At 42.1% G+C, this 24369-nt stretch overlaps 2 protein-coding genes across 4 annotated transcripts in view; one reads left to right on the top strand and one right to left on the bottom strand.

Moving 5' to 3' along the window:
- SMYD2 (SET and MYND domain containing 2) overlaps positions 1-17160 on the top strand; it is a 29763-nt gene extending 12603 nt beyond the window's left edge. For 2 of the 3 annotated variants that reach the window (XM_014950786.1, XM_014950787.1), the window contains exons 4-12: positions 264-324; positions 2470-2594; positions 6133-6200; positions 7959-8061; positions 10412-10522; positions 12277-12397; positions 13157-13331; positions 14794-14902; positions 16747-17153. In XM_014950786.1, coding sequence (XP_014806272.1) covers positions 264-324; positions 2470-2594; positions 6133-6200; positions 7959-8061; positions 10412-10522; positions 12277-12397; positions 13157-13331; positions 14794-14902; positions 16747-16827 — 954 coding nt within the window. In that variant the 3' untranslated portion in view covers positions 16828-17153. Of the gene's footprint in view, positions 1-263; positions 325-2469; positions 2595-6132; positions 6201-7958; positions 8062-10411; positions 10523-12276; positions 12398-13156; positions 13332-14793; positions 14903-16746 lie in introns of all 3 variants that reach the window. The other variant, XM_014950785.1, reaches the window with a different exon arrangement.
- Positions 17161-23408: 6248 nt separating this feature from the next.
- The window catches only part of PTPN14 (protein tyrosine phosphatase, non-receptor type 14), a 115264-nt gene continuing 114303 nt past the window's right edge, over positions 23409-24369 (bottom strand). The window contains exon 19 of the mRNA XM_014950788.1: positions 23409-24071. Within this exon, the coding sequence (XP_014806274.1) occupies positions 23943-24071 (129 nt within the window). The 3' untranslated portion in view covers positions 23409-23942. The remainder of the gene's footprint in view (positions 24072-24369) is intronic.

Below are 24369 nucleotides of genomic sequence, written 5' to 3'. Positions count from 1 at the left end.
TAAAATACTGTTCAGTTTATGTATATAAATTTGATAGGAGTTAATCTTTGGCTGCCTAATTTGGTGCGGAGAGAATATTTCTGGGGCTTTACTAAGGGCAGTCAGTTTAACTCATTGCTGTTCATCAACTTCTGTAAATTCCATACAGTGTGGATTTGGGTTTGTTTTACAGGTAGGAGTTCCTAGCTTATGAACGAGCAGACAAAACTGCCAATTTAAAACATTAAAACATTTTCTTGTTGTTTATTTCCCCGCATTGCTAGAAAACTCACCCTGAAAGAACACAGTCGGAGAAGCTGCTTGCTGTAAAAGAGTTTGAATCACGTAAGTAAAAAAGGCTTGCAGGTAAACAGAGGCAATTATCTATATTCATGATTTGCTCCTCCTGGCCCCCTCCATCAAAGCCTTTCAGAGCATCCCACTCCTGTTGAAGGAAGGGAGTAAACAAAGAGAATTGTGCTTCCTCATTTTTTGAAAGTGCAGTGCTCTTAAATCTTTTTTTTTTTTTTTTTTCTTGGTTGCTTATGGGGGCTGCAAAACAAGGGTGAAAACCTAGACAGAATTAATTATGTAGCATACATCCATCTCATGTCTTTTCTGGTACTCTAGTGTCTTTTGAGAGTTGTAATGTTATAAAATTAAAATAGCTGGTATTTGTTACCAGGAGGCATAAAATCAGAGACAGCACAGTTGCTTGATGGTGACAGTGACTAAGGGGCTAATTGCAGAACCCTCTGGACTGTGCTTCAGTATCTGTCACTGCCAGTCAAATCTGACATGTTATATATGATTGTGTTGAAATTCCATGTCCTAAATGCTCCAAAATAATCCAAGGAAGGAGATGAGGCAATGGTTTGCTTTTAACTAGAAGGCTACCGCTTATGTCCGGTGAGGCAGAGTTAGAAATTCAGCAACTAGGGGACTAGTAACCATCCTGGCATAGTTTTCACTGGTCTGTTGTTTCTCTTTCTTGGTGCTGGGGATAATATGAAAGGAGGCAATAGGTTTGTGTTCACGTTTCTCACTCTGATGGCTTCCAAAACTCTTTATAAAATGCTGAATAAATGCAGTCATTGCTAGGACTAGAGGTAGCAGAGCAACCAAGCACAGCAAGATTACAGTCTTAGTTGACCCCTGGACAAAAGTTCCTGTCACAGCTGTTGGGGCAACTGGGGAAATAAGGGGGAAAAATGCTAACATTTGACTTTGCCTAAGGCAAGGATAATTTTTACAGGTAGGTTAGTAGGGTTGAGGTTGAGGAGATGGGGTAGGTGCTGAAGTAATTATTCTTTTGCATTGCAGCTTGTATTCAATAATTTATTATTTTGGGAGCTAAAAGGCTGAAATGTTTCTATGTTGCGATGTCCCCCTTCTCCTCTAGGATTCCTTGTTTCGTTTCTGGTTTTCTTAGTAAGAACCCCCTTGTTCCTTCTGCCTTGTTAACTCTCCCCATCTCTCAGCACACCTTTGCTGTGTTCAGCAGTTGCCTTACTCTTTGCAGCACCCTGCAGAGGAGAGGAAAAGGCACCTGGCTGTCAGTTGGAAGCTCAAAAGTTCTGACTTCTTCTTACGAAATTATCCTATTTCATTTTCTGCAGTATTTTTTTATGACTCTCCTGTCATTCACATCTGCTCTTACAAATAATTTCCCCGCTTCTCTCACTGTTGTGCAGCCTTTTCTCTTCCTGTGTGTTTTTTCTCTCCACTATTGAGTTGGAGAGGGGAAACTGGTGAGTTGCTGGCTCTCTTGGAGCAGGAATGGGGTGGTGACGCTGTCACTTTGAGAGAATTAGGAAAGATTTTCCAACAGTCTGCTCTGGAGGAAAGAGAAGGGACCAGGAGTATATGGTCAGTCACCAAGCTTGCTCTGAAGTGGACCAGGCAGAAGAAGGTTCAGTGGCCACAGCTTTGGCTACAACCTGGCATGGGCCTGAGAGTAAATCTCTGAACAAACCCATAAAGGAGTACGATTGGCAGGTGTGCCAGGAGATTTCCACTGATGTTCCTGCTGTCTCCTATTATCCTCAAATATCTGCAGCTGAAGCACATCTCTGTTGATGGTCACTCTCCAGCCCATGGGCATTCTCAGGTAGCTCATAAGGTCATGTTAGACAGCTGAGGAGCTACCCACAGTTGATAGGCTTCTAGAGGGCCAGGTTTGCCAGCGTTAACAGATGCATTTTAAACACTGTAACCCTTCTCCCAAGAAAGGGAAATTTGTGTTCAATTGCCTGCTAATGTAAAGATGTTAGAAAATGCTTTTTAATCCTGCATGTTTTGTAGCACACGTGTGCCTTTGGCTGAAGCAGCGTTACGTTTATGGAAGAACAGGCACTTCTTGCAGTACTTCCAAGTAGCTGTTCCTTGAGGGGTTTCTGTTTAAGTCTGGGCCTGTCCTAACCTAAGTTTAGCTGCAGTTCATGGGGGAGTGTTCCTGTTACTGAACTGGAATGTATTCTTTGTCCACAGACCTTGACAAACTAGACAATGAAAAGAGAGAGCTGATTCAGAACGACATTGCTGCTCTTCATCACTTTTACTCAAAGCACTTGGAGTACCCTGACAATGCTGCCCTTGTAGTTCTCTTTGCACAAGTAAGTTGGCTAGAACACAGCCTGCTTAGGTGAATAGTGCTGTAGGATTTTAGCCTTTGTGAAAGGGGAAAAATGTTAACGGCAACGCAAATGGTAGCTTGTGCTTACCTAAGAAAGAGGTGAGTGTGCTTGATGGAGAAGATCCACTTCCTTGAGCAGAAGAGGCTGGACATGCCATTTCAGTGGTGAGGGGAGAGACTCTTGTCTGCAGACTTTTTATGAGGTGCTTCTCAAACACTGAAGAAAAGGGGAAACAGCCTGTATTAGATCTGTCGAAGTTAGGCTTCTTGTGGGCCAAGCATAGTGCAGCTGTCGTTGGTCTTACAAAGAAGGCTGCTGGTCTGAGACCCTGCAGAGGCAAAATCCTTCATTCAGGCTTCAAACTTGTGGAAATCCTTGCTGGTCAGGTCATCGTTGTGTTTGACCTTCACAGGGAGTAAACTTCAGAGAAGTAGAAAGAGCAGTCTGAAACTTTTATCTGGTGTTTGGCTTTTAAATGCAGTCAGGTAGTTTGGTCATCTGGAGAGATGAAGGAAAGGCAGGATGTCTTGTTAGATAACTTCTGAAACGCGTAGCCTCTTTTTTCTCACTTGCTTTTCATATGCATCTAAATTGAATGCATTGTAGTGGATGGAATAACACACCAGTGGAATCTGAAAGATCCATTTTTCTCCTTTTTCCACCTGTGCTTCAAAATAAGCTGGTTTAAACTTAAACACCTGAGTAAAAAGTTTAATTTTTTTGAGATGGGGACAAATGTTGACTGCTGTGATGAAGGCTAAGATGGCAATTCCCTGGTTGGGGGAGCTCAGCATCTACCAACGAGGAAGCACAGTTACTATTACCTTAATACAAAGGTACTGTTACTCTGTAGACGAATGATTCTTTAGCATGTTTAGCATCTGCTCATCATCCATTCTGTTGTTCCTAATTATACTTTGCCCTTCCATGAAAATTTTTTTCTGTTTTGAAGAGTTTATGTTTGTCAGAGGGATCCTTTAAAAACATCAGTACATTCAGTTTCTTGTGGTGTTTCTGAATACTTTTCTTAGAATGTAGCCAGAATCCCCAAAGAATACTTTTTTTTTTTTTTTGCTATAATGACATTCTCTTTGTGTCCTGTCCTGGACCAGTTCCACCAGATCATGGTACTTTAATTGACTTCTGTGAAGTGCTGACTCCCAGATTTGATACTCCTTTCAGTCTTCTCTGTAGATGTCTGTTGTCACCTTTAGGTGTCACCTTAAGCACATTTTGATCATCTGACAACTATTTGCCACTGTGGACATTGCAGTTCTTTGAACTAAAATCTCCAAAGGTCATCTGGATGCTCCTCAGAAGTATTTTATAGGACACGGTCTTTTAAGGTTTTAGCTCTAGCATAAACCTTTCTAGAAGGAGGCATGTCTGTACTTGTTCTGTAATAATTAGTTAACTTGACCTAATGGATATGCAGCTGCTCCTTTGTTTTGCTTCAACACTTTCTGTGCCTATTTTGCTCCTCCATTCAGCATTCTTTCTCCCTGTGGCTCAGGGCAGTCATTTGGGCCTTGGTTACCTCCAGCTCCTTGCTCACTGCTTTTTGTGGGCTTTGTCTGATGCTGATTCTTACTAATGTGTCATTGTTCCTTTTGAGTGGAGCAAAGATTTTTGTCCAAACCTTTCTTGCCTTTCACCATTCTCTTCCCCAGCTGTTGGCATCATTCCACTCTTTTGTGTGCCTGTGGAACTTAGCTGTTGAGTCTGGAGCTCTACCTCCTCAGTCTCACATTGTCATGCTCTTCAAACAGTGTCTCTTGCCTCAAGTTCCAGCATCTCATCCTGTCCTTGAAGACCTTGCATAATTTTGTGTCTCCCCTTGCATGTGTTCTCTTTTCCACCATTGCAAACAACATCGAACTCTAGTTTTCTTTGCTTTTGTCTCTTTACTCCCTCCATGTTGCCTTTTTTAGTCATGCATTCATCTGGAGAAACCGGTAGTATCTCATCCCTTCTAATTCTTCCTCTTGTGTCATTTCTGGTATGATGCATTCAAGAAGTGGGTTGTCTCTGGCTTAGTGGAGGGGAGTTGATGATAGCTCACTACATATTTTTAAATATTTCCCTGTGATTCAGAATCATCAAGCTGTTCTTGATGTCAGCCTTTGTAGCCTTATGTTCTTACTTGCTGTTGATATAATCTTTCCCCTTTTTTTTTTTTGGTGTTCAGCGATTACATTTTGGGTTTGGTTCAGGTATGCTCATACATTGGTTGGTGCAGTAGCATGCTCATCTTGAGAGACAGGGAGTCTTTGGATGCTACCTTGCTAAAAATAGCAGGATAAAGATCAAGCAAAGATAGAAAGATACCAGCGAGTGAATCAGAGAAAGAGAACACTTTCCTTAATCGTGAACTCATCCTGAACATTTCATACCTGAGGAGTCACTTTGGGAAGTATTTGTGTATTTCCAAAATCCAGTCTGAGCTGCATTACAGCTTGTGGGACATACCATTGTTGGTAGCTTTTGTCATCAACTCTTACCTTTCCAGAACAAATACTTACACTGTACTTGATTGACTGTTCCTGTGCCCATTGTAGCTTCAGCTGCACTTGGCCACGTGACTTGGCACGTTGTGTTAGTGCTTTTGATGTTTTGGTGATTGTAGAGAGATGTTGATGAATGTAGAGAGGGTTCTCTTTTTGTTGGCATGTACGTGACTCGCAGTGAAAGTGGAATAAAGTACTTGATTGAGGTGTGTTTTGGTCACTTAGTCACACAAACCACATGAAACAAAGCTGAAACTCCTGTAAGACTCCCTTGTTTAGTGAGAATAAAAGAGGGAGAAGGTTTTAAAACCTAGTTGAATCTATTCTGTAAGAAAGGTTAGTGAACCACCTCTTTTGATCCTTTGTCTGTTTAAATTAGGAATAGACTTCCTCTCATAACTCTGTCCTTTTTCTGTCCACTCCTATTCTATGTCTTTGTTAGTTTCAAGTCTTTCTCAGTGCCTTTGTTGTTCTTTCTGTGTGCTTTAGCTGTACCTGATATGTGCAGCCCTTGGTGACAGATGTGACTGTAACAGGTCTCTGTAACATGCTCCGTTAAAGCTCTGTGCTGCCCCAGCCCGGCTGGGTTTCCTGCCGTCCATCCCTGCATTGCTCCTTGCTCCTGCTTTGGCCCTTTACTCATCGTATCCAAATGAAGTTTCTCTGCCCAGTGTCAGGCTTTGCTTTGTGTTTGCTTTCTCTGATGCTTTCTAGCACTCTTTTCAAGCCCCATTTCTCTTGGTTGCCCTTCTAAGGACCAATCCCCAAGATACTGTGTCCTGAGCAGGGGTAAGTGTGGGACTGTCAGTTCTGTAGCATCCTTCCTTTGGATAGAAACTTTGTCCTCCACTTTCTGAGATTTAATGTAGCTCCCTGTGAGTACTGACGAGGTGGAAAGAGAACTGTAAGCAAACTGATGCAATTGACTTTGAAGTATGAGAATGTGACATGTGAGTGTTCAGTACTTGGCTGACCAGAAGCTGATCTAGTGTCTTTCTTTTTTGTCTTAGGTTAACTGTAATGGCTTCACAATTGAAGATGAAGAACTCTCTCATTTGGGATCAGCCATATTTCCTGAGTAGGTTGATTTTAATGTTTTCAAAAATAAAATTAACTTATTTAAAACCAAACAAAGGTTCTTGCACATGTATGGAAGTAGATCTCTACTGAAAGAAATTTAATTAAGGACTTGATATGTCTTGTTTTACATATCGTTAATTAGCTGTTAAAGTGTGCCCAGAGATTTGCAGCAGCTTTTTTAAAAAATTGGGTCGTTTTGGTAAAATTGCACTTGAAAATTGTTTTTAAGTTTACATTGTGAACTATATGCTGGTTGGGTGGAAACAATTGCTTACTTGGCTAGCAGATTCTGGACAGGCACATCATGTAATGATCAAAGTGAAATGAAAAGGATTGCGGGTGACTTGCTCTATTCACAACTTTCTGTTTTGGCTGGGTATAATCCTTCACCTGGTGTTCCCTGAACAGCATCCCTTCTACCTTTGTTCCTTGGCAAACAGTAAATCCCTTTCATAACTTCTTTCAACCTCTTCAGATGTTTTAAAAACTGCGATGCTTTGTGTTGCTGTGACAGTGGAAAAAATATGTACAAGCTTCTTAGCTTTGCAGATAAACTGGGGATGTTAAGTGTTAGCTGCATTTTGAGGACGGGGGAGCACAGCTCTCTTTAAGGCTGAGGAACATTTCTTCTATTTTAGTCTGTCCTTCCCACTTAATGTTGTAGCAAAGGAGGATATTTTTCTGCCCCTGTTCTTTGCAAACCCCGTACTGAAAGTATTATCACTGTCTGCTTAGGTTGACTTCCTTGTGAGGCATAGATTTCTAGTAGCTTATCTATGTCAGAGTAATCTGAAACTCACACGTGCCCCATTAAAGCCGGACCCAATTTTGCTAAGTGCTGCACACAGACAATAGCAGATAGTCCTTGCTTCACAGATTCTCCTTCCTCAGGCAGGTCTGTCTGAAGTCCATATCCCTGATCTGCAGATTGGGAGTTAAGGCCTTGAAATACCCAGGATCAGAGTTGTGCTGGGGAGAGGAGAGTATTAAACCAGGACATTCTGGAAACGTGTCCGACACCATCCTTTGTTTGTAAATGCTCAGCGTGCAAGAGCCAGATCTTTCCTACTTAACAGTTATGCCTGTGAGCTAAAAAGACTAAAGAGACAATTATTATTTTGCTAGATTGGAAGAGAAAGAATTAAACTTAGACATTTTATCTCAAATAAGCAGCAAATTGCACTTTCTCCAAGGTCGATAGAAAGGGGGAATGCTTTTCTCTATCCATCCAAGTTTTGTGTAAGTTGTGTGCTGTTACAACACCCACTTCAAACATGGAAGCTGTTTACATTTGCATAGAAAACAGCTAAAATTTTAATGCCTGTCCTAAGTTGCAATGCAACAAATGACTTTTGTTTTCCTGTACTTGTTTGTTTCCTTTAGGTTAAATGTGTTTCTCCTTTTCTCCTCTGGGGAAAATGGTCTGTCTGTGATAGGTGCCTAAAGAGGATGTTGGTAGTTAAGGTCAGCTGTCAGTAGCGCTCTAAGAATGGGAAAATAATAACTTGCCTAGTCCTGCAATAATAGGATTTTAAAATTGTAATGATTCATTAGCACAGCCATTCTCCATATCATTAGAATAAATAACAGTACAACAGATTTTCCCAAGGTTACCTTAATGTTAAGCCTCAGAATAAAAACAGCTTACAGAGAGAGACTGATTCACTCTTTCAGATTTACTTGTTTTGGGAAGTGGTGCTTAACTTTTTGCCTGTTGTTTTGGTGGTGGAAAAAATTTACTTTTCTACATTTACAGCGTTGCATTGATGAACCATAGCTGTTGCCCAAATGTGATTGTAACTTACAAGGGGACCTTGGCTGAAGTCAGAGCTGTTAAAGAGATTGAGCCCGGAGAAGAGGTAAATGCACTGTGTTTGAGTGTGCTCTGTGTGCGTGCATCTGAAAAATAGGATCCATTCTGCTTTTCAGGATTCATTTGAATTAGATGACAATTTCATAATAGGGAGGGAGGATCTCTTGTTTCTCAGAGAAGTGTAAGATGTCGCTTTGGAAAAATTGGGGTGGCTCTGGGGGGCTGAAGTGATTCTCAGAGGCAGTATCCTATTTTGTGCTAAAACAAGGGAAAGGCACCTGCAGCAGTCACTGCGTATCTGCTACCCTCTGTCTCCATTTACCCATCTGTAAAATGAGGCTGAGTTTGCTGATGTTTGGCTGGTGCTTTGAAATTCCAAGATCAAAGCAAATTATTACTGCTATAATAGTTCCCGGTATAATAGTAATGTATCGAAATTGAAGCCAGAATAAACAAGGTAAATGGGTACAGATAAGTCCTCTGACTTCTGTTTGGACAGAGCATCCAGAAAACATGGGATTCGGTCGTATCACCTCAGCAGCGTTTGCTGGGAAGTCACAGAAGAAGAAGAGTGTGTGTTTAGGTGGGGTGAAGCTGAACAGTGATGGGTAGAATGTTGTGAACTTGATTAAGGCTCTGGGTTTACCTTGAAACTTTCTCAATCAAATAATGAACTTGACAGGGAGTCTGCAGGAGCAGAACTGCTTTTTGCTTAAAAAAAAAAAAAAAAAGTTAAGCAGAGTTGAGGCAGATGTTCAAAAATCTGCAGGGGATGAAAATACAGAACATTCTTTCTGGGATGGAGATTATTGCATAGAGTTTCAATGGCTCATTTATTAATGTTAATATAATGGGAAAGGTTAATGCTGATCAAAATAAGTTCAGATTTGATTTCGATAACTCCTATCACTTTCTGAAGTATGTGATGCCAATTTTGAAGAAGGGGGAGAGGTTATTTTTGCGGGTTTCAGCTGTTCACCCTTGTGAACAAAGCGAGTTTAGCTGCTGAAGACACAGGTGAATGATTCAGATGAGCAACTTCTTTTTATGCCATTTACTAACAATGTTTTACGTGTGATGTCAGCAGTCACTGCAAATGCATCATGGTGATAGACAATAACTGATCCTGGTTTAGGAAGTTTTACTGTGGAATCGTGGACATCTTCAGCATATTTGGGGAGGGCTTACTGTGAGAGGTAGAGATGTGGAGGATTTACCTTACTTGGCATCTTCTTTTGATTGAGTGTTGTCTTAGAAGCTGTGTCAGTTCTCCAGAACCTCCTGGCTTTTGCGTGTTCGCTTTTCTGACACTTTTAATAATTTTATAAATGTGAGCTCGTTGTTTTGCTTGGACTCTGGTTTTATGGGCTGTGTCTCCATCTTCAGGTTCAATGTAGCCATTGCATCACAGTTTTTTTTGCTGTAAATGTGGTTCCTGCGTTTTGCATTCATTGAAAATAGGGAAGGGAGGAGAGGAGCATCAGGGAAAGTGTGAGATCACACAGATTAAGAACAACATGTACTGTATGACATTACATGTACATTTTACTTTAAAGAAGAAAGAAACCTTAAGCATAAAGACTGAGCAAAGCATTTCAAATAACTATAAATGAGGAAATGGAACTAAAGCTGTTCCTTGGTCTGTGCTGTGCATGTGACATGTTTCTTGGGGGAGATCTCATTTTAAAAACAGAGCATTAAAGCTAGTTGCAGGGGTTCTTTTCTGAAGACCATTGAAGTAGAGGAAAACTTAAGAATAGTGCATGTGAAGGGCCTTTAAAATGTTCAGAAGCAGGCTTTCTTTGCTTTAAAATATTGCTGCTGAAGTAAATCCGATATTCATTCTTCTAGAACTGGAGCACTGGGCCTCTCTTCTTTTCAGAGATCTAAAGGTCTTTTCCTAAGTTTCTAAAGCTACTAGTGACTGCTGTTGCCCCAATTTTCGTAGGTTTTCTGAAAGAAAAAAATTGATATTCCAGCCTCCAAAAAATCAGGCCACTGTAACTTATCCTAAGGTGGATACCTGAAATCATTATTTTGCTTCTGAAAAGTAGGCATCTCTTTGTAGTCTGACAGAAGCCTGAGATTTATGCTGTGATAGCTTCCTTATCCACACCTGAATCTTTCTGTCCTGGGTTTAAGCCAGGGTAATATTTGAGGGAAATTCCATAACGAATCGGAAAGGAAACACTCCTCTGTCAGATTGCCTTCACAAATGGCAACTTCTGGTGCTGCCGAGAGGCTTGGAATGTGAGGGAACAGGCAGGTGATGTGGCTGCAGGAATCCACAAGTTGTGTGAATATGTAGTCGTCATACTACATATACAAGAACTAATTGTGGTAAATATATGTAGTTACACTGCTTTTCACTCACTGATGTGTTTTTTACCATACAGGTTTTTACCAGCTATATTGATCTGTTGTATCCCACAGAAGACAGAAACGACCGTTTAAGAGACTCATATTTCTTTAATTGTGATTGCAGGGAGTGCATGACAAAAGAAAAGGTAATAAAATCGGTGTGAAATATGCTTCTGACTGTCAGGGCACCTACCCCGTGTCCTTAGATGTAATATTCTGTCTGGTTTAATTATATTTTGGAAAGTAGGGTAGTAGAGCAGGGAGGTAATTTTGGTTTTCTGTCTAGAAGAATTTCTGGTACTCATTCTTTCCACTGTAATTGCAATACATCAGGAAATTTCCTGGTAGAGGTCTATTTAAAGTTGAGCTACAAAGCAAAGATGAAAACCTTGTTAAAGGTAGATAATTATACTGTGTCTACACTACCTGGCCAAAAGAATTTAGCCCAGAACTCGTTTTTTTTGTAACTGTGTTTTCTACCAACTCCCAGCTAGTGAATCTGGCTTGGGGCATTACTGGGGTCCTGTTCCAGGATAGAGTCCTGCTGCAGCTCCTGGTTGGGACATTTCACTCAATTCTAGGTGACGTTCTGTGATGCTGCTGGATGGTTTGGAGATCCAGCAGAATCTGTGAAATGGGCTTTCCTGCAAGGGCATCATATCGGTCATCTCATGGACAGGGTGGTCCTGGGTCACAGCTCCTTGTGATGTGCAGGCCAGATTTATGTTCATTAGACATCACCTGTTGCCCTTCAAAGGGCAAAGGCAGACATCCAGACAGTGTTCCTTAAAACAAGGGATTAGTTATTTTGAAGAAAAGCATGTATGGGGAGAAAAAAGGTACCCAAACCCAACAGATACTGAAACAACTGTGCCTTCACTGGAGGTCTGAGGAGGATTGAGCTTTGTGTGGCTCATCTGTCATTCCAGCCAAGATCAGTCTGGCTGGCATAATCTGATCCTTAAATTCCAGATCATTTATCCCCCCTGTTTTCACAGAGGTGTCCTTGTATGAGCTACTTCCCAAACTGACCAGACAATCAACTCCTTCCTTTAAATGGTGTAGTCTTTTGTAACTTTTTTTTTCCTAAACACTACCCAATATTCTTGTTTGAGGACGTTCTATTGATACCCTAGTTGTGTTTTTCCCCACAGTTACCTTGATAATTTTGCCACTGAGTTTAACGAAGCCAGGATTTCATCTGTGATTTCCAACCACATGGAATCACCTGTCACTCGGCCTCCTTCAGCTCTGGAGAGAGTCCCCTATAGCCCTCTCAGCTGGCAGATGAAATAATAAAGGAAAAAGAAATCTAGCAACAGCGTGAGGCTTAAACAGCAAAAGATTGTCTCCACATTGAAGCTGACTCTTCATGAAGTAGTAAATTAGACAGAAAAATAAGAGTAAGTGGAGTGTTCCAGCAGAAATAACAAAATAGGTGAGAATGGGGTTTTGTCTATAGAGATGAAGGATCCTTTTCTGTGTTTAATATTGTCTTATTTTCCACTGAGGTATCGCTTGGTAGTAGGCCTAAGGTATTTGGGCTTTTCTAGCCTTAAAATTAAATTTGTTTTAATCTCTAATCTCTCGGAAGCAGTGAGATTTCCTCTGTAAAACTGCTTTCATCACAAAACCGAAAAGCTCTTGGGTCTTTCAAAAGAAAGAGACTTTATGCAAGTAGAGAATGGCAGATGAACTGGAAGGTGCAGAGGATTCTAGGATTCCCAGCCAAGGCTTTAGAGAGAAATTGCAGGTGCACATTCTACCTTTGTTTTTACATTCTTTGAAGAGCTTAAGTTCCCATCTGTGTCTTTTTATTAGAGTAATTTTGTGTAGCAGGTGCACCTTTATTTGTAGGGCTTGGAACCTGCATTTATAAAGTTCACTGTGTTCCCTTCAGGATAAAGAGAAACTGGAAATCCGCAAGCTGAACGATCCTCCATCGGCAGAGACGGTGCGGGACATGATCAAATACGCCAGGAACGTGATTGAGGAATTCAGGAGAGCCAAACACTACAAATATATCCTTTGTCTCAACCCTGACTCTGCTTCTAAAAATCTTACCTGCTGGATTGCTTCAGGAGAAATACTAGGACCATTAGAAGTTAAACATACCTCTGTCCTCTCGGTGTCTGAAGAGCTGTCCCTGGAGGCAAGGGGCAGTTGAACCTTGCAGGTGTTGTGGGATTCTGAGACCCTGTGTTTGTTCCTTCTTGTGCTGCTCTCTGAGAGTGCAGCATCTGGCTGTCTCCACATGACAAGGCAGGGACTGGAGCAAGCACAGGTGTTAGTCTGCTCTAATGTTGCCCTGTTTTGAGGGGCTGCATGTGAGACTGTGGCTATTGCTGATGGTGACGAGCCTACCTGTTGTAACAGCAGTGCCACGCAGACAAAAGTGCAAGATTCACTGGGCCAGAAGCTGACCGGGCTGTCTCATGCCTCATTCAGTACCCACTGCGTGGGGAACTGCACTCCCCCTTCTTCTGACACGTTGCTGGTGTGGTGGTGATTCAGGAAAGCTGCTTTTTAAATCGGAAAGATAGTTTTGTATAATATCTGAGTAGGAGGGGGAATAATCTCATTAACAGAATCCCTCTGAGGATAGACTGTCTCTCAGAGTAGCTCTGGGGTTGTAGCACAGATGCTTTGATGCCATTTGGGAGAAAAGAGGACTTCTCAGAACCATTGTGAACAAGCTTAAGTAGATTCTTCTTCAGCATTACCAGGTAGTTATCTAATCACAGACCATTTATTCATTGGGTTCCTTGACTTCTTCGTACCTCCTAGTGAATTACTGGAGATCTGTGAGCTCAGCCTGGACAAGATGGGTGCAGTGTTTGAAGACAGTAATGTTTACATGTTACATATGATGTACCAGGCCATGGGTGTCTGTCTCTACGTGCAAGACTGGGAAGGTGCACTGCGTTACGGGCAAAAAATTATCAGACCATACAGGTAAATATGAGACTTTTTTTTTTTAGTTCTCTTATTCAGTAATCTGAACAATTAAGACATGTTTGGGCAGAGATCGCTTCTCTCAGTACATATTGTATAAACACGCTCCCCGTGACACATAACATCACCACTCAGAAAGGAATGTTTAAATGCTGGGACAGATTTTGTTACTGTCAAAATGTGGTGTGCCATATATAGCAGAAGGTGACGGAGACACTTGCTTTGAGTTCTCAAAATAAGTTTGTACCACCACGGGTACTGTTCTAGTTCTGCTTAGCTAGATAGATACTGGGTTTTTTTTGTAAGTTTGTACCACCACGGGTACTGTTCTAGATAGATAGATACTGGGTTTTTTTTAATATCCTAATACTTTTCTGAAGCAGAGCTTTGAATTGCACCTGCAGTCGGTATTTTGTATAAGGTACTGGAGGCAAAGCCTGCTGTTGCTGTCAGCCTCCTGCCCTCTCCCAGTCCCTTCTCTCCCCAGTAGCAGAGCGGTCCTGGCTGCAGGAGGGCAGAGCCCTGTCCCGGGGCTGGGGCTGAGCAGCAGAGGGAGCTGGAGCTGAGCTCAGCACTGAGATTGGAGGCCGTGGGTGCCCTGATACCCCTTATCTCCCCTGCCCCACAGCTGGAGGCCTGGGAGAATGTGCAGGCTGAAGCCCTTGTGTGGGGCAAGGCAGCCTCTGCAGGAAAAAAATCATACTCTCTCCGATAAATTTTTTTTTATAGTAATGATCTCGTTCATTAGAGGCAGGCAGTTACGCGCTGTGTCTGATCCTGCCACCAATCTCCCAAGCAGATTCTCGTCTTGAGACGTGACTTTCTTGCCAGCTGGGGGGAGGGCAAGTAGAGCTCTCCCTTTGGAGCAGATGCCAACGTAAAGTCACAGATCACTTGGCAGAGAGCAGCGATACAAAGAAGGAGCCAACGTTTCCCCCCTGGGGGCTCAGCACTATTTATCTTCCCTGGGACTTGCCCGGCTCCTCTGGCTGGGAGCCTGGCATTCCAGGTCAGCTCTGCTGAGCCGGGCTGCGCCGGCTCGGGGTGTGCGAGCTGAGCACGGCGTGTGTGCCCTACACACTGCCCAGGGCCCCTCGCTTTCCAGTAAAGACCAACTATTGTGGAACAGGCAGAGTTACTTCTGCGGGTGCAGGGTGGCTCCAAAAACTCCTAACAATGCGCTCTCTCTCTCTGTAGCTGGCTAGATTAAAACTAGTGGCAGAAAGTCATTGCCATCTGACAGCTGTTCAGAGGCATATGGTAGTTTCAGTTCAATTCCCAACTGACAGGCGTCCCCATCCCAGACACAATTGGCACTGACTCTTGGCAGTCACGGCAGAGGGGATGAGCAGTGAATGGGCAGGGGCAGCGAGAGGCAGCTTCTTGCCCCCCTGGGAGGGGGCTGGGAAAATGCTATGAAACTGCCAGGTTTGATAAAGCCCCATTTCTTTCTCTCTTGCAGTAAACATTATCCCTCCTACTCGCTGAACGTTGCCTCCATGTGGCTGAAATTAGGGAGACTGTATATGGCGCTGGAGAACAGGCCGGCTGGAGTCAAAGCTCTGAAGAGGGTATTTATTTCCTGGTTTCTTCATTAATAATACCAGTTCAGGCACGGGGTCACTGAAACGCTACGTGCTTCTCTCTCAGTAAGCCTGGCTTGGTAGGAAACACACCATGTGTTAATATGTTTGGTTACTGGATTTTTGGCTCAGTTTTGATTTTTCCAAAGATGCGGCGCAGGTCTGTTCTCGCATACAAAGGGTCTTACCTTTTCACAGTGGACTTCTTCTGCAGCAGCTGGAGTGAGTGTTGTGCTTAACCATTTGCTATACGTTCTTCACCCAGCTAGAGTTGTGCTATATGCATAAATGAAGTAGTACTCCAGCTGCTCCTCACTTGTTAGGTAAGGACAGAAAAAAATGCTTGGCTCTTATAAAAGGCACATAGTGTTTCATTGAAGTCTGTGATTTCTATATCCAAGTTAAACTAGGCATGCTTTTGGTGGTTATTTGTTCTGGAACGCGTTGATTTTTAAATAGCTGAAGGGAATTCAGTGCATCTGGTAATGCTGAAATTGGCAAATACAGCATTGGGTTTTAAATTTTTCTTCACCCCTTTTTATTAGTCTGTTCCTTATTCTTTAGGTTTTTATTCTTATTAGTCTCTACCATGTTTCTTAACTTCATTCCCCTACTGTTGTTGGACAGAAGTTTATTTTAGTGTCTTAAGCATCAGTGACTACTGTAGCATATAATGACTTGATGTGGAATGTCACAATTCTTTTTTTTTTTTTCCTTCCTGTTTAGATGCTGGCAGGTTTTTAGCCAGTAATAACAGAGCCATCCAGCCATGGTGAAAAATACTATGAGAATATATGCTCTAAAATGTAACTGTTACCTGGTTTAAAATTAGCCTAGGTTTTCCTTCGCTGTGGTGTTAAAGCTTTGACTAAAACAGGGATTTGTGCCAGTAGGAACATGGGATGGGGAGCTGGGAACTGGAGGTAGGTTTGTTGGCATAGTTAGCTTCCTAACGCAAACATTTTCTAATGACTCACTTCCAAAAGTTGCCTACAGGAACTGCCCAAAGTTATCCCAGTCCCTGATGTTTGGGATTTAGTAGAAAAACAAAGCCATTGTTCCCTGTCAGTTTGCAAGGTCTTTAAATATTCTCAGACTTATTCCAAATTTGCTTCTTTCAGTCCTATCTACTACTGCCTTTTATTACATATATTTGTGGCCCCTGCTGATTTTTGCTCTAGTGGAAATCTTGCCTCTACGCCCACTCTCCAGCGCAGTGCGGACAGTGACAGGAAAGTGGGTGGGTTTGGCTGCCTGAAACCTTCACTCTTAGGGCAGGATTTAGGACTGGACTGAAATGGCAGCGTCTGTCTGAGTCTGACAAGATCTGGCTTTTGCCTCGGTGGTTGCCTGAGCGATCCCTTCCTTCAGAAAGCAGTGGTAGCCCCTGGAACCGGTCGAGGTTTTGCAGAATGAAGTCTGAAATGCCTTAAGGTAACTTCTGGACTAGGCCTGCTCCCCTGTCTGACGGCTGAGGAAGGATAAATGGGCAGGAACAGAGCTCTGTCTGATACCGGTTAAGTCTTCTGCCGGAATATTACCCACCTCACGTGTAGTTTTCTGTCCTAGAGCTGGATGCATTCAAAGTAGTTTTGTCAGGAATCTCGTTTTGAAAGGTGCTTTGGGATCCTTTAAGATGAAAGATGTATTCTCTGAATGTAAAACCTTTATTACTTAGTTTTGAATTTCATTTTATTTCCTACTGGGTTTATGACTACAAGGGGACAAAAAGTAGCTAGAGGTGTCAGACTGTTTCAAACCTCTAAAGAGAGTATTTATAGCCTGGTGTTATATATGAATCAATTGTGTGAATATTTTTTTTCTTTTCATAGGCAATTGCTATCATGGAAGTAGCACACGGGAAAGATCATCCATACATTTCAGAGATCAAAAAGGAATTAGAGGACCACTGAGCCTTTGAATCTATGCAATCCTTCAAACCTTTATTTAAAAAGCCTTGTTATGGAAACCTTCCGGAGCGCTTTGAAAAGCGGTAGAGTATGAACACAGTTCTGTCCTATAATTGGAATGACAAACACACTTAGACCTTGTAAAACGTTCCTGGCTTCCACATATCTACAATTGCCTTTTTTTTTTTTTTTTTTTTTTAAGGAAACATCCATGGTTTCTTAAAGGTTATGCCTTTTGACAGCTCCTGTGCAAAAATGGCCATTTTTTCTTTATGGGTTTTAATGTGTATCTTATTTGTGTAAAGTAAATAAAGTGGTCTTGACCCCTCGATTCCACTTGTGCAGTTACATGAGTGCGATAGTTTTGTGACATCTACTTTTGCCTAAGTAATTTCATTTAATCTGATAAATTAATTAGCAAAAGCTGCACTTTTTTGTTTAGTTTAGTATCCAGTTCCTCTTTTCACAGATCAGTTTTGTTTGCAGCTGCTTAGCTGAGAGAAAGTGGAAATGGGGGATGATGAATTCTGCGCATTGTGCAGGAAAGCCACCACCGGTCCCTCAGCTGGGGAATCTGCAGGCCCATCACTGCTCCTGGCTGGGGGGGCCCTGGACCTCAACATGTGCTGTTCAGAGAACACTGGCACCTACCTCGGAGCTCACACAGGACTCAAACTGTGCAGCTTCTGGCTTTTTAATCCCCTTTAAAACCTAAGGTGAATTTATTATTATTAATATTATTCCAGAAAGCCCAGGCCACTTAACTACAGGCAAGCCTAGGAAGAGGGCACTACTGGCTGACTCTTTTTATTCTAACTTTATCTTGTTAAGCAAACCCTTTGTCCAGGGAAATAGTACCTTCATTTCAGGAAGTCTGTCCAGAGTATACGCTTCGGCACATGCACCCCGGGAAACCTGGATCACAGGAGGTTCTTCAAAGCTCCCTGTGGCTCTGGCTGCGCCTCCCAGTTTAACATGGGAAACACACACAAACACGGTAGGTGCAAATATATAGAACCTGAAGCTGGTAAAGGAAAGACCATGGGCGTAGTTTTCCTTGAAAAAAAAATGGTTTATTGTATACTGTGAATATGAAGGACAGCCTTACCAAAAAAAAAACAACCTTAGTGACTGAAGACATTCTCATATTTGCAAAAGCATATAAGAAACTATTTACACAAAGGCAGTGAAAGGGGTAAAAAATTATTGCAGTCAATTAATGCTGAATAGAACTTTATAAAAAGAGAAAGAAAAGAAACAGTGCAAAAATACTGTCAAAAGTAATCAGTTCTATACACAAGATAAAACTGACAAGCATAAGCTTATGAACTGATATGAATAATACATTAGAATATAAAATAGCATGCATAGATTTATTTTTTTTAAAGGCTTTCAATAGCATAGAATAGTTCTGCCATTCAGCCCTAACAGGAGAGTGTAGGGGGCAGGAAGGGCATGTAACTGGTATCTCATTTCTCTACAAAATGTGTACATACAATGAGGTGGTGAGATTCAGATCACTTTCAGATCATTTTGTGCTAAACCGTCAAGTACAGAACAAATAAAACAGGAACCATCAAAATACTGAAGTAAAACAGGACAGGAAAATCCAGTGACATAAAACTAACTTAAACATGTTATTTCATTCAACACACGTCCCACACAGTTATATATGGGAGAATATTACAGTCATCTGCATGTGTAAACTTTTTTCCTTTGTAAAATAGCCAAAGAAAGGTATTTTACTAATGAGGAAAACATGTTTTCCATATGGAGCAATCTCAACAGGGTAAACAACCTATTAACAGTGTTCTGGCACTAAATTTGTTTTCTTTTAAAGATGGAATAGCAGCAAGAAAATACATGACATCTATAAGAACTTCCTTTTTTGTGTATGTGAAATAAAAGTATAATTAAGTTGTGGAACTCACCAACACAGGACATCATTGTGAAGGCCAGAGGAATAAATGGGTTCTGAAGACAAGATAATGCTGTTCATGGAAGATGGAGCCCTCGGTAGGTATTAAAGACAGGGAGTGGGATATGACTTTCTCCTCAGGAAGCCTCTAAAGGTTGCCGGATGTGCTGGAGGGGTTGAGCACCCTCTTGTAGGCACATTCATATTTCTTCCTTAAGTGTCCAAGACAGAATGTGACCTCCAGCCTGCCAGGGAAGTATTTTGTAGGAAGCCTTCCTCTTTTAGTCCTGCCTGCCTCATCAGGGAACACTGCCCCTGAAACATCTGGAGCTGTGTCCAAAACCCTGTGTCCTCACCCAGGTGATTTGGAATAGCAAGACTATTAAGCACTATATTCATTTCAGGGATCACCTGAATTATTAGTCTTTCTAATTCTTTTCCAAAAAGACAAGCAGCAAAATGTAACTGTGACCTTTCTTGGTGATGCTTGAGAGCTGCTACAGCAGATATCAGCCATACTGATGCTTCCACTTTCTGAGCACACGCTTCACAAACTGCTAATGAGACTGACAGCAGCTAATTCAGTCATCATCTCCTCCCAGGAGACCGGTGGGACATCAGCTGTTGAGAATGCAGCATGGTCAGTAGCTGCTGAATTCTCCCCACAGATTTATTTGTGTGCTATATCCAAGTAGGAGATTGCCCATCAGCAGTTACTTTAGGGTCATTTGTGGGCTACACAGACATAGCAGGTATTGGATAAGAAAAAATAACATATTACCTTAAAAATGACCATCTCTGTTGAGGCACCGAGACTTACTCATGCCTTTCCAACCTATGTTTTGCCATTTGCATTTCTGTCTGTTTACAAGAAAGTAATTTTTCAAAAACTCTTGAAATCATGCAGATACTTAATAATATTTATAACTGAGGCAACTTACTTAAGTCAGTGGACCAGAAATGCCCTTCAATACACTTTTTATAAAGGACTGCATTAGTAGTAGGTTGAGTAAGTTCTCACAGATGTGTTTCTTGGCAGCTGAAACTGGTTTAGGGAAAAGGCATTTCCAATAAGGCTGAGCATTTAGGATCCCTGTATACCTATGTAGGAGAAAGTTTGTGGGAGCAAGCCTCACCTTCACTTGGGCAATCAAGAACAAGAGGTGCCAGAGCAGGCCTGTGGAGGAGCTGGAACAATTAGGACCTGAAGAGCTAATGCCCACCATCCCGCAGAGCAGCCTGTGGAGGACAGAAACAGGACCCGAAGAGCACTGAGCAGCAGCAGAGCTCAGCCACCATCTCTCTTATCCCCGACGGGACAATGTTACCATGTTAGGCATGAAATGCTCAGACCATAACTAAAAATTTGATGCCAGCAACTTCAATACTACCATTGGTAGTTTAAAGGGGAAAAAAAAAAAAGGGTGTTGAATAGAGATGAGGAGTGCACAAAGAGAAGAACAAACACAATGGATTCCCAAGTCAGACTTACTCATCCACTCCAAGTTCTCTCTTAGAAGGAGTCGGGGAGCGTAAGCTGAACGTGCCAGACTGCAGGGTGGGTGCCCTGGAAGACAACTGCTTGTGTCACGCTTTGGGGTGCAGCTCCTTTCATTGACCCATGATGCATCTTTGTGAGATTTTCCATGAAAACTTTACTCCAAATGGATGAAAACGGTCTCTTAGAACCTAACCTGCTGTTGGGCTTTGATGTTAAAAGAAACACACAACACAATGGAGAGCAACCCCAGACTGTCCTCCCTTTCTACTGAGGGACTCTGCTGTTAAAGCCTGCAGGACAGAGTCTGAACAGGACTGTTGCTTTAAGTCTCACGCGTTCATTCCTGCTATGACTAATGAAATTGGATGCAAAATGCATTTTCCTGTCACTCCCTAAAGGTTAGGAAATACTGCCCAAGCAATTGGGGCCTGATAAAACGACAGCAGGTTCAAAGTCAGGAGGTTTCAGTTTTTCCCCTACAAAACTGTATCACATTTCAGTCATAAAATACCGGCACACGGAGGTTTGGTTGCGAGCTGGGGTGGAAAGGAACCTCTGAAGACATGCACCAGCCCAATTCACTTAGGATATTAGCAGATCTAGTCAAGATAAAATCTAGCAGGAAAAAAATACATTGAAGTCAGATGAAAGGAAAAATTTTAAATTACAATTCTTTGACAATGAAAGGGAAAAAGTGAGTCACGTTGCCCTCTATCTACCATACCAGCCACGTTAGGAGTTAATTGGAAATTACTGTTTACTGTGTGGCCACTTATTTGGCTCATTAATAGGCACTGACTTAATTTGGAAAGGATTTTTGGTGCCATTTTGTAATTAATATTTTTCTAAGACACCTATGATGCATCTTTGCATGAAAAACATTGGTTTAATTTTCTTCCTTTCAAACACAGCTCTTTACATTCTCGTAGGCAATAATGTCCCTCTGCTGAGTGTAGAAACAGAAGTATACAATTCAGCCAAGAAGGGCTGAGTAGTAAGACACAGGAACAGATTCTTTTCCCTCCTGATTTTCTACTTCTCACATCCAAGTGGAGCAATGGGACTTGACAGCTCTGAGTTCAAACTTAATTCATCATTAGGAAATTATTCAAAAAGCTATAACGAGATAACTAATTTAATACACTTTGCTTCAAGGTTTATTCCCTGGCTTGTTTCCCAGATATAAAGCATCTCTGTGTAATTATCATGCAGATGCCGCTGAAAAGACTTTAAATGGTTGCTGCTAATTTAACAAGAGATATGTTGGCATTGGCAGGAGAAATTGGAGGAAAACTGAAGTTGACTGAAAACTCAACTGATCCCTAAAAGGAACATGGTCAAGATATTACAGCTAAATAACTCCTCACCATTTCTTGGTAGCTTGAAGTCTCCACCAGAATCCTTGTCACCTCGTTAGGCCTGTAGTGCAGGGCACCAAATAATCACAGTGCTGTTGTAAATACATTTACAAAACATTCTGGTACAGAGCATTAGATTAAGCTCCCACTGATTTTGGGGAAAAGCAGGTGTGTTAGGTCCCTTTGGTGCTGACGTTGAGAGTGCTTGTAGGCTCTTGTAGACTTGGGCCTTCATACATTGACAAGGGGTTCAGACGGGAAGATGCAACAGAAAAGCAATGGTGGGACTAAAAGATGAAATTTATCTGGGAAAGGGATACCGAGAAAGATAATTTTACTGTGGCAGAGTAACTGCACTGCATCAGGTGCCCTGAGAGACTGCGAGATCTCCACCCTTGGAGATTCCTGAAATCAGATGTGATTCTGGGCAAGCCTATCCATCTGTGAAGGGGACAGGGCCAGAGACCTCCAAGGGTCCTCTCCTCTCTCTCCAGCAGTCTGACAGACCCCCGAGCCCAAGCAGGGCTGGGCTGCTCGCAGGAGGGAGAGAGGGGTGAGTGTGAGGAGGGAAGCAACCTCAGTGCAGGAATGGAACTTTCCATCTCTTACAGCAGAATCAACTGGGGGAGTCCCACCACAACTTGCTAAAGCTTTTAAAATATTTAAAAAGGAAAAAAGTAAGAAAAGTGCAGTTACTCTCTCTTCTAACTGTAAGTAAATGCTATGGTGGGCACGCTACAACATAACCCATAACGTGATTTACTCCAAAGAAATAAACAGTTTGGAGAAAGGAATACGCACTAGGTTGTGCCGAGGGGCAGAGGATGAGGAAGAGGGAGGACGGGGCAGAGGATGAGGAAGAGGGAGGACAGGCCTCACTGCTGAGATGCTCAGAGGACAGGAGGATTTGTTCTTAGGTCTGTCACAAATTTCACTGTTGGCCTAGTGAGAGCCAGGGCAGGCTCTGTGCCCTAGTTACAGGATGGAGCAGGTCTGTTTCCCTTTTCTGTTCTGATTGTAAACTTCAGGCAAGGACTGTTTCTCCTTTATGTATTTATACAACATCCTCCTAAGCCTGACTGGAACCCCTGAATGCTACCGGCATAAAAGAGTAATAATAACTAGGAGGGAGAGTCCAAAGTGACCAGGCAGAGAAGAGAGATGATCCATGCAATTTTAAGGCAAAAAAAGACCCTAACAAAGTGAGGTTTGCCAATACTGGAAGGAAAGCTGCTCCATACATTCATAAACCACAAGAGAGTGATGGGGGAAGAATGAAGGCAGACTCTGAGTTAAAGCTCTCAAGGGTCACTATTTGGAGAACTCAGGTATGGAAGAAAGACCATACTGATGATTTTGACATAGTTGAAATAAATAGAAAGTAAAATGATAACAGTGCTAGAGACAGTATTTCACAGGGGAAATTAAGGCAACTGGAGATGCCTAACTTAAATGAGATTCCTTTTCTACAGGAGGTGAGCCTCAAGGCAATAAACCTGCAGGGTAATTCATGAGAAGGTGCTTGATTTGAGTTGTTTTCAGCTGCATTTAGTTGAAATTCTGCTGTTCTACCCACAGCCCACCACAGCTACCAGAAAGACTCATTCCCTGGCTTCAGCCTGCTCTGGGTCACTGCGCTTCACCCAGCGCTGCTTCAGCTCTTAGGATCCCTTCAAGGACTGCAGACCCTAGCAAAGGCCTTGTTTAAAATTTTTCAAGGACTAATCTGAAACTGAAATTCTTGTGGAATTTGAACAGTTCAGCACCCAAAACTCTCAGCCCTCACAATGGCCTGTGTCTGAGCCCTCTGTAACATGCTCTGCTGCATGTGCAGAGGCTCCGGTCTCCCTGTCCCAGGAGTGTGTCCCCTCAGCTTCCACTGGTACAGAGCCACAGCTGACATCTAGCAGGTCTTGTTTTTACCATGGAAGCCACATACCTGGGTCTGAAATGTTCTTATGTGAGAAAAAGCCCACAGCTAAGTAACTGTTCATTTCAGAAGCTGTGTAGCAAAATAAAAGCCAGTAAACTACCTCTACAAAGGATTGCTTTCCCTACGGACACGTTACAATGCAGACCAGTCATGTCAAATGTGGTTCAATTTGAAGGTCACTATAAGTTTTACAAGTTATTAAAGTAATTCACAAGTTATTCCAAGAAAAATAAATTATATCTTGTATAAAATAATCCACGGGAGACTAGTAAAGAACAATCATTCCTTACTTTCAAGACAACTTTAAAAAGTGCAGTATATGCACACGGTGTTGTCAAGGCAGTTCCCCTTGTTCATCAGTAAGGTTCAGTCAGATCCACGAAGCTGGGTCTGGGATGTTTGAAAAGATTAAATAAGTCTGGAGTTTTGCAGGAACTGGATGAGCACTTGATAGACAAACTTGTACTGGGCGATGGTCTGGATCATAAACATTCTCTGCTCCCGCAGGTGCCTCAGCATCACAGGAACATCCACTTTCTGTAAAGCAAAGGGAAAAAAACCAACAACATAAGGATGTAGATTCATTAAATCAAACAATCATTGTCTCAGATACCAGTTATCTGACACAGGGAGCTGCACTGTAGTTATATAATGTAATGCATTATAACTAACTGTAGGGAAATACTACATTTTTTTTTCCCCACCAACTTTCATTTCAAGGAGTATTACAGTAGTATATACAGGTCACTGCGCATCCAATGCTTTTTCCAGTAAAGTTTATGGGAATTTCTGGACTATTGTAAATGGACAGATGACCAAAGACTTGTCTTCCAGT

Source organism: Calidris pugnax, unplaced genomic scaffold, assembly GCF_001431845.1.
Source record: "Calidris pugnax isolate Ruff unplaced genomic scaffold, ASM143184v1 scaffold24, whole genome shotgun sequence".
NCBI lineage: Eukaryota > Metazoa > Chordata > Aves > Charadriiformes > Scolopacidae > Calidris > Calidris pugnax.
The sequence above is the reverse complement of the archived record's forward strand: the minus strand, read 5'-3'. Positions and strand labels throughout refer to the sequence as shown.